Below are 10,345 nucleotides of genomic sequence, written 5' to 3'. Positions count from 1 at the left end.
AAGATTCTAGGGTAGCGCACATCCGTCATTTGCACAGGACGATTTACGTGCACAATCACTAACACAGACCAAACCTAATTTTTATTTCACAAATCGTAAAAAGTTATGCACCTGTTAGTTTTCCAAGCAACACAAAACGTGGATAACTTCAGTAACTAGAATTTGCTATTACTTTTAAAGGACTAGATAACTACAGCTTGTAAGGTGGGGGACTTTCAACATTAAAAATAAATAAGCAGTGGGGTGTAAAAATAATAAAGTTATGCAAGTTCGAAAGCTAAGAGAAATATATTTTTTCAATGTCAATAAGGGACAACTCTCAAAGAATTGCATTTTTATTTATCAATATCTCTAACTGTTTAGTGTTGTAGTCATCCGCACATTAAAAAAGTCCGGGTAAGTAATTTATTTTTTATTTTTTTTTTAATAACAGTTACAAGCAGATATAAAACAATTACAATATAAATACACTTTGTGCAATAATTTCTGAACTATAAACAGCGCATATAAATCGGCAAATTTAATAAATGACCTAACTCTACTGCCTTAGTATACCATCGGCGTAGAGATTGGAACCCTCATCATTACGTACTACAGATTCGAGTCCACCTATTTTGACTAAACGGAAGACTGAGACCGTGTTGATTGTCAGGAAGAATAGCCTACCGGAAATCAAAAAGCTTTCCAAAATTTTGCGACGCCCAATGATATGGGAGAGGCGGGCCTTTCGTAATAGTTAGGTTGATTCCAATTCTGTGGATGTGTAGCTAGTGCCAGTGCGGTGTGAGTAGAGCGAGTGATTAGGCTGAAAGTTCAGCTTTTTTATTGCTGGGAATTTAAAGCAGTAATATCCCTGACTTCTAGTTAATATCACTTTACTGGTCTTTTTTTTAAACAGCGATCAGTCCGACCTATGAAATGTCAGCTACGCTAGAAAAGAGCTCAGACATCTTAGGAAAAAGAAGAAGAAGAAATGCTTTTCATAATAAAAGTTTGGCAGCAAATGGTAATAGCAACTCCTGGGAAGAGAGGAGCTCTGGTTCCTCTACTGATGATGAGCATGGTAGGTCAACTACGGTGGTAGCCTCGATCTGTCTTAGTGATTTAGCAGTTAATAAAATGCGTTTAATCCATGCATATATTTGTATTTGCAGGTGGGGGAAGTGTGCGAGTTGGTAGCGATTATCAGGCTGTTGTTGTGGATTATGACCCTGGTAAGTTTTGAAGGTGTCTTTTTAAATTATTAATAATTTTGGCATTGTAATAGCCTCACACTGTACGTTTACTTATAAGCGTAATATTATAAGAAGTACATTGATACATTGAGTGTATTTTATTAAGATACACATAAATGTATACAAACATATATTAATATATATTAACAATTAATTTGATGGTTTAATAGTATATGTGTAGTATAGCTATTTAATATAATAGAACAAATGGTGAACTTTTTTGTTCGCCCTGCCGTTCAGGAAAAGAACAGCACCAGTAGCTGAATCAGAAAAAAACGTGTTCAGCAAACGTGCCTTCAGTGATAAAAATGGTTAATTGTGCTTGCAGAATGAAAATTCGTGGACATTAGTGGCAGGAGGAGATGGGCATGTGTGACAGTGGAAGGCACACGTTACTATGTTCCCTGCTTCTCTTCACTTCAGGTGTGGTTAGTTTCACATTCAAGTCATTAAGTGGGAGTCTGCTTCTCAGCGGATCGCATTCAGATCCAGTGGATTTCTTTTATCAGATTTACCAGCGGTGTGTGCAACTAGTCGTAATTGTCGTGCAGAGCTGTCACTGAAAACAACCTAACTTTAAAATGCTGAGCTGGGACTTCACAGCAGCCAGATTAGTAGGAAAAAAAATAATGTGTCAAAGAGAGAGAAGTATTGTCTGTTTAACAGATGGCGCTGAGCAGGAACAAGTGATCATGTTAACTCAGTACTCAGAAATGGCAAACTGATTATGACGGGAACTCACGACCGTGTGGACGTTCTCTGAGGACACTCCAGCACGGTGTTCTTCGCTGGAATGTTTTCCTTTCTGTATTTCAGTGTGAGAGTTGGAATGCCGAAGCTTTGTCAACCAGTGGCATCCTCTGTTTTTGTGGATAAATAAATGCGTTTGTTTGGCACTGGAAAGCAATGAACCATCGTTTTACCCACTCGACTGCTTAGGGAACTCGAAACTCGTTTTCAGTTTTTTGATAGTATCATAAGTTCAGTTGCTCTGATTTTTAATAGTTTTTATTAATTAATTTATGCAGTACCAAAAATAAATAATCTGAATACTTGGGATATCGATTGGTCTGTTTTTCTTTTGCCTGCAAACATATTAATGTTACAAAAACAATCACTTTATTTTAAGGATAGATATAAAGTATAATTAAACCTAGGTCTACACCTTTTCCTTTATTTGCCATTTTGTGTAGAAATTAAGTGTATCCAGTTATTCAGGTACTAAAATTGGACAGGTGAGATCTGCAGCTCAGGTGCAGATTTTTGCATGTAGTGTTCACCATCCCTGAAATGACTTTTGAAACTGACTTCTAAACGTGACACACACACTTCTTTGCTTAATATGCATTGTTTATCAAAAGATAACCCAGCACTAGCAACACAACCATAAGTCTGAAACCTGCACACACACACAGCCTTTTTCATATATAATGAAAAGGTTATATTTCCATTGTTAAATATCATCACGTAAATAACCTTGGAATGACATATGTGAGGCATGAGTCCTTGTGTGTGGTTATGATTCCGTATTAATACAGAAGTATATGGATAAAATACAGTCTGTGTAGGTCCACAACTAGGAGATATATAGTAATGGCATCCCAGGTGAGACAGAGGTGTGACTTTATTAAGGCACTTTAAGATTAGCCATGAAGCTGGCACATTTCTCAAATGAGTACAGATGAACTTTAACACACACAGACACACATGATATCCTTATACTCCGTGTAATTAGGATATCATGTTTGATTTCCCCAGCGTAAATTACTTTATGGGAATGCAGAGCAAGAAGTTTCATTTCCCACACTTAGTGAGTCAGTCTTACAGGAATAAATAATGATATGCAGCACAAGGCTGAACCAAGGAGACAGGAAGTAAAGCAGTAATTATTGGTTGCATAGTGAGTGGTATACTTTGAGGTTCTGTCCTGCATCACCATAGAGTGGATACCACATTGGGATTGTGATGCGGATGCTTGGAATACTAATGGGCATGCATGTGTAATTTAATGTACGTTTTTAATGAGGATTTTATATAATCACATATGTCTCATGGTTTAACCAGGTTATAAGGACCATCATACTTATTAAAAAGTGAATTGGTCCCTATTGCTAAAAAGAGAAATACTTGTGAATGTATCTCAAATTAATATCCTTATACAACAGTGTTGTGCGTATATGTGTGTATCTGCACATAAATGTAATATACACACACACATAGTTGTACATAACACATACATTTGTATGTATAATTGGAGAATAAAAGTAAATTAATATTTATCAGTAGGTAGTGAAGCGATCGCCCTGTCACAAGACATAAATGCACTTGAAAACAATCTTTGCAGCTATTACAGTAAGCAAATGCATATGTCATAGGCCAATACAGACAAAGTTAGACATCCTCTATGTAACTGCTATACACTAAAAAAAAGTTAAAATCTAAAGTCCATAGCTTCTGTATACAGCATTGAAGACCAATTACACCTCAAACTATATTGAACAAAGTGTTAGTATGTGGGCACACACTTCATCTATGCTGATAGGCTGTAATGGTACCGATTCACAAATTTTGTGGGGTATGGGATACAGACAATTAGAGACCTGTCCTACTGACTAAAATTATGTAAACTCATGGAGAGAGTTATAATTTGTTACTTTTGTTAAGCTCCAAGGTATTCTAACAGGAGTACTTGATAAAAGATTGACCATACATGCTAGGACCTTTGGCAAAGGAATGTCAATTCATATGTAAATCAGTGTATAAAAAGCACTGGTTAAGTAAGAAGGCCAAAATCATGGTAGAGTGTTACCTGGCATTGCAGATGGAGATCTCCACTTGTCCCTCAGAACTTTGCACATTGGTAACTTCTTTTTGGTTAACTCTTTTTAGCTGTAAAAAGCGATAGATGGCATCTTAATAACCAAATGTGCTGATGTTTGCAAACTGAGTAATTTATTAGTTCAGTGAGAGTGGGTGCTCTAAAATGGTCTACAAAAAATACGTACCTGGTATAGTAATGGTGACTTTTCCTTCATCGTTGGCAAAAAGGACATCACTTGTGATTGCGTAATAAATTATCAGATCATGAAACTGATGCCTTTGTTACGGATTTAAGGTCAGTTGTAGACAACATTTCAACATTTGGCAAGTGCATAGCTTCCAAAGTCATTCTGTGCTCTTATCTTATTCTAAAGGGTAGTGTCTGATCACTCCAAGGAAGTCACAGTACCACTTTGTACCTCCCTGATCTCGTCCTTTATTAAATACAGCACTGCAATTTATAGCTTTTGAATACACTGCCTGAAACAACATGGAAAAAGTACTATTCCTTACTAGAAAAATTATAAAGGTTAGAAATCTTTTAACTATGCTCATATTCTTTTTGTTATAAGGTACTCGGGAACCTCTGATTTTGTTTTTCTTTGAAAGTGTCTGGAACATGTAAGGCAAAATGTGCTTTAAGTACTTTTGAAAACAATCACCCATAATAGCTTCTAATGAAATTCACAAGTCCAAATAATTAACACTGTTGTAAGTTTGAGCTTTAACATTCCTTTATTAAGTCACATATTTAAATTAAATGCAAGTCAGAGTTCTAAATAGTTGTCCCATCTACCAGCCATCAGGAGTATGACACCTCATTAACTGTATTGGCAGGTGAATGAGTACAGATGAGAGCTGTATATATATATATATATATATATATATATATATAGGACATTGCTTCACAAATGTGTGTGTGTGTGTATATATATATATATATATATATATATAGGACATTGCTTCACAAATGTGTGTGTGTGTATATATATATATATATAGGACATTGCTTCACAAATGTGCATATTTTTGTGTAACAGAGACTTAAATTTCACAAGGGGAAACACCAGTAAGTGAAAGACATGTATATGTAAGCATTAATTTACTCCCACATCATTTTTCTAAAGTTGTTTGGTTAATGGTATATTTGTTGTCTTTACTAAATTGTTTTTCTGTAGTATTTTGTGTGTGGTGTATTTGTATTTTATTATTCGTTTGTGTTTTTTCAGTGTTTTGCATCTGTATACTGTATTTGTAAGTTTGCTTCTTGGGTTAGTGTGACTGACTTTGTTTTTAGTTGCTGAGGTACTGTTTGGCTTTTCTGCATGTTACCCTTCCTGTCCCTGTCCCTGCCTACACTGCTTTGTTTCCCTTTTATGGCCTTTCTGTTCACTACTTATCATTTTGGTTATTTTTTTTTTTTTTTTATCTTTTTTGATGCATTTTACTGTTCCTATTCAAGTAATGTACTTGCATTTGACATTTTAATTCCTTTATTACAGTAAAGTATGTTTCATTTGTGCCACAGTCCTGACTTTGGTCCTGACTTTTTTAAATTTAATTTGTATGCATATTTTAGTTATGGTTTTGCATGTTTTATTTAACGTTTTGCACATATTTGAGTTGGAATGTGCATGCTTTACTGTCTTTTTTTTTTTCTTTTATTGATTTACTGTTTGTTTGGGACTTTTCCTGTATGGGTTCTCTGTGGATGGCTTTGTGATATTTTACTGTCATTTGTTTTCTAGAAAAGGTCTTGTTTTTTTTTTTTAGGGCTTTTTGCCTAAATAACATTCCTGTTGTTGCTTCAGTTTGCCCAGTCAGGTTTAGAGTTCTAATAAACTAATTTTCTAAATGGTTTTAGGAAACCGTGCAAACCAGAGCATCTGTCATGCAGAAGAACAATAACGCTCATGGCAGCTTTTAGTAACAATTCACTAAGAAGTCCGATATTGCTTTATAGTCTATATTCAGTTTGCGATCTGAAAGAGACATCTGTAAGTGCTGTGTTGGTCATTTCTGAGTAGCACATTTTTAAAGCTTATTTAAATTCCATATTGAGGATGCCATATCTCTTTATGCATTCATTTTAAAATGACTTAATTTGAGAAGTACATCTGCAGGGCTACCCTCCTAGCAGTGTGAACCTTGACTGTGGAAGATTGTCGCTGTCGAAGTCACACCCCAACCCCATGTACAAAAATGTGGGAAAAGGGGTTGTGGATGGATGGATTTGAGAAATACACCAAGCAGGTAGCTGTTCCTTGATGTGAACTGATCTATTTCAGCAAAGGTAGAGTCTGAAAGTGTGTGATGGAGACCTGGAAAAGTCACTTAGAGAAGAAAGAAAGGTGGTAAGAATTAGTTGATAGATCAATCACAGCAGAAGGGAAAGAAACATCTTTTCAGATATTTTTCAGAATACCTTCCTTTGACTCGCATGCCTTTGCAGTAGTTCTGCATTTGTTGTTGTTTAACATGTAATCACTTAAGATATTGCATAAAAGAAAACAAACCATGTTAACATGTTTGTACGTACAAACATTATACATCACCTGCATTCTTTTATACAATTATCCTGAATCCAGCATTACATAAAATGCTCAATTTCTGCCCTCCCTTAAACCTCATTCCTCCTCCAAAATATCATCCTCTATGCATTGTTGCCACAGTTTCCATTTTTGTATGTAGTTTGCTCCTACCCTTTTCTAAAGATCCCATTTCATTTCTTTTATCCCTGTTAACAATAATTGGTACTTCAAATACAGTTGATTAAGACTTTAATTTCCATTTTTTTTATTGCTTTTTTGGCAGTCACCAAACTAAAACTTTACAAGGCCTTACTATGTCTAGGCAATTCTAAACCTGTATTCTATCTAAAAAAAAAAAACTTAGTTACACCAATTTACTTACCTGATATTTATGGCTAAGTAATATCTGCCATCTCATATGTTTCCAGTTACCCCTTTCTTCCCCATAACACCTCCAACATTTGCCTTCTACTTGAGGAAAAATTATTTGGAGTGTGCTTGGGGTATAGAACTACCTATGCAAACACTTACAAGGAAAATCCTAAACCTTCTGGACTTTGTTGTATATTTGGGAGACGTACATTTGCCATTTCATTGTTTCTTTGTGAATTGCATATCCAATGTCTTCCCAGTCATTTCTAACCTCCTCTGATTGATTCCTATAGTTACTGTGCAGTATTTTATATGCCCTAGTAATTATCCCTTTTCAGTAGCAAGCTTCTCTTCTAGATTAAACTGAAAACTCTACCAGAGCATGTCTTTCACTTAGGATTATGTGATCCCTTTCTCTTTGCCTATACTCTGGTATCAGTCCCTGCTGGGTAAGGCAGTCCGTAGCTTGGAGTATAAATGTCTTTTTAGCCTATTCCCATACTGTTACTTTTTCCTCTAGTTATTTGCTCCCAGTCCCTTGATTCCTTTGCCAGTTTTGTCCATTAAATTCCAGTCCCCCCCCTTTGCCTATTCTGTGTACCTCTAATTGCAATCATTCCATAGGCAAAATCTCCTTTCTCCATTTTCGTATTGGCTCTGACCCTACAATAGTAAAGTAGCAGAAAGTAGTCTAATGTTCTTTATGGCTGTTATTCTCCTTAAAGATCTGCACCCAAAAATCCCATTCTCTCCTTATTTTTGAATCCCCCCACCTCATCATCATCCCTTTCCATTTTAAATTATAGCTTTCTGCTTATGTTTTATATATATATATATATATATATATATATATATATATGAGTCTTAATTGTGTGGCTCTAAAATATCACTTCAAATCAGGTAATCCTAAACCACCTTGTTCTACTGGAAGTATTAACTTATCCCACTTGACCCTTGTCCGCTTCCCCTCCGAGATAAAATCTTTAAACTCTTTTTTATTAAGTACTGTTCACAACTTCTCTCCGGTTGATAAAGATATGCATGACCTCTATGTAAAACTAAAGTAACTAAAACATTTTTACTGCTTGTAACTTGTTATCCATATCCATAAACAACAGTTTCCAGATTCTCAGTTTTTGTATTGTGTTTTGTTTAGTCTCATCCCACATACCTTTAGCTGCCGTAACAGAGTCTTTTTTTTTAACCCATACTACTAAAGTCTTCATTTTTATCCTGCCCCTATAAGTATGGGTGTTGCTGGACCAATCCACGTGTGGGTCCATAGTTTACAACTATAGTCTTTGTTTTGTCATCATTAATTTTATATCCCCAAAAAATTTAAACGATCTTGTAATGTTTCACAACATTGAGAGATCCTTTTCTGCTCCAGTCAGGTACAAAATAATATCCTCTGCAAATAAAGCCAACTTTTTTGATGACCATACCAGTTATAGCCTTGAATTTCTGAGGTCATTATTTTTGTTTTTGGCAGTGGCTCTAAATATAATGTAAATAACAAAGGGGCAAGAAGACACCTCTGCCTGCTTTCACTGTTCAGACACAACTTATCAGAGAGTAACTCTCCCACTTTAATTTTTGCCTACAGTCCCGCATGTATACTCAGTAATTAACTTTTATCATTGTATTAGGGAATGCAAATGCTTCCATTGCCTTACTTATAAAATCCCAGCCTACTGTGTCAGATGCTTTCTCTGCATCAAGACCCACCAAAGTCAACAGTAGTTTTTTACATTCTGCTTCCCTCTGGATCATTGTTCTATTAATCTTGTCAAATCTGTCTCCATTCCACAAAACAACACTGATCCATGTCCATCAACTCTGGCAACACCTTTTAACACTCATCCAGCTATAATAGACATAAAAACTTTATAATCATGGTTTAAAATTGAAAAGGTACTATATGAAGCTGGATCTGATGGGCCTTCACCATATTTAGGTATTACAGCCACCTCAGTTTTCTTCAAGGATGTTGGCGATTCCTCTCCTTCTAACATACTTGTTAAACAAAACCTTCCAGATCTTTAGTACGTTCTACCCTCATAGCTTCTTAACTTCCACAGGAATACTATCTGTTCCTGAAGACTTTCCTGCAGATTGATTACTTGTTACCATTTTTATCTCCTCCTATTTAATTCTACCCTAAATTACTGTTAAGAATGTGCTGCATTGTTCTGTTAGTTTACAGTTAAAGTTCCCATTTTATCAATTATTGTTGCCTCATAGCAAGACGTTGTCCCGTTCTATTCTCAGCTAGAGCGACTTCTGTGTGGAGGCATACGTGAATGGGGCATGCCTTCGTTGAAGGTTGTGCGTCAGGGCTGGTAACCCGGTACGTAAAAATCCACTACCACTCATTAGCGGACCAGAGTTCCGCTGTGGTGACCCCTAACCGGGAAAAGCCGAAAGACACAAACAAACAGTTACATTAATGGCTTCCGTAAACACTGCTTTCCAGTTTGAACCTACCATGACAGACTAGTGCATTTTTCATATACTGAGGTATTTGATTCCATTTCATCTCGTCCTCTCCTGCCTGACTACATTTTAAAGTAATTAATTCGTGAAAACAGTTTCATACAAACTTATTGTGGGTTATGTTGCCAGCTTGTCTCAACACATTTTTTAAATACTTACTTAAGTTAATTTTTTAATGTATCAAGTTTAGGACTGTTTCTGATTCATGTGGGTAGAGCAGTATTTTTTGTGCCTTCTTTCCCTTCTGATTATATCTAATTACGTAATGTTATATTACCTGGAAAAGTCTCTTATATGAAAACCATTTGAAATATCTGGTCCCCTTAGAGCAAGACTAGAAACATGGAGATCGAATGGCATAAAAAAATGGGCTTACATATACGAAGTCCAAGATGGTTATCCCTCAAAATATTTCTTTTTCTCTGAGATATGACTTTTATAAAAACGACAAAACCACAGAGCTTTCGAGTAAAACTCCTCAGTGTGTTGAACATAAGAACCACGCCTTCCTTTTATATAAAGAACAGCCAATCAATACATGCTTGCAATTAGCAGCATCAATAATCAATTTAAAGTACCCAGACCATATACATAACAGATAAATATAAATATGTACATGTAATGCATATGGAAAATACATATCTGATTATATCATGCCTATCTTTTAGAATAGGTTTAATACTGTTGCTGCTATTAAGACTTGGTAAATAATCTGCCCTAAAATAATTGATCCATTTGTATTCAGTCATCTCTGTTCTATTTACTTTATCTCCCCCACTGCCATTTGAAGATATAACCTGTAGAATTCTGAACTTAAACTTATGTTCTACCCCATTCATAGATGGATGTTTTGCTAAAGCATTAGTGAGGATATTCCTACGAATATCAGAT

General features: G+C 35.6%; 1 protein-coding gene across 3 annotated transcripts in view; it reads left to right on the top strand.

The window, feature by feature from the left end:
• The first annotated feature begins 763 nt into the window (after positions 1-763).
• The window catches only part of RCOR1 (REST corepressor 1), a 559,543-nt gene continuing 549,961 nt past the window's right edge, over positions 764-10,345 (top strand). Inside the window, exons 1-2 of one of the 3 annotated variants that reach the window (XM_044074531.1) lie at positions 764-1,063; positions 1,155-1,214. In XM_044074531.1, the coding sequence (XP_043930466.1) occupies positions 919-1,063; positions 1,155-1,214 (205 nt within the window). In that variant the 5' untranslated portion in view covers positions 764-918. The remainder of the gene's footprint in view (positions 1,064-1,154; positions 1,215-10,345) is intronic. The other 2 variants (XM_044074530.1, XM_044074532.1) reach the window with 2 other exon arrangements.

Source organism: Protopterus annectens, chromosome 6.part0, assembly GCF_019279795.1.
Source record: "Protopterus annectens isolate FY-2018-M chromosome 6.part0, PAN1.0, whole genome shotgun sequence".
NCBI lineage: Eukaryota > Metazoa > Chordata > Ceratodontiformes > Protopteridae > Protopterus > Protopterus annectens.
The sequence above is the reverse complement of the archived record's forward strand: the minus strand, read 5'-3'. Positions and strand labels throughout refer to the sequence as shown.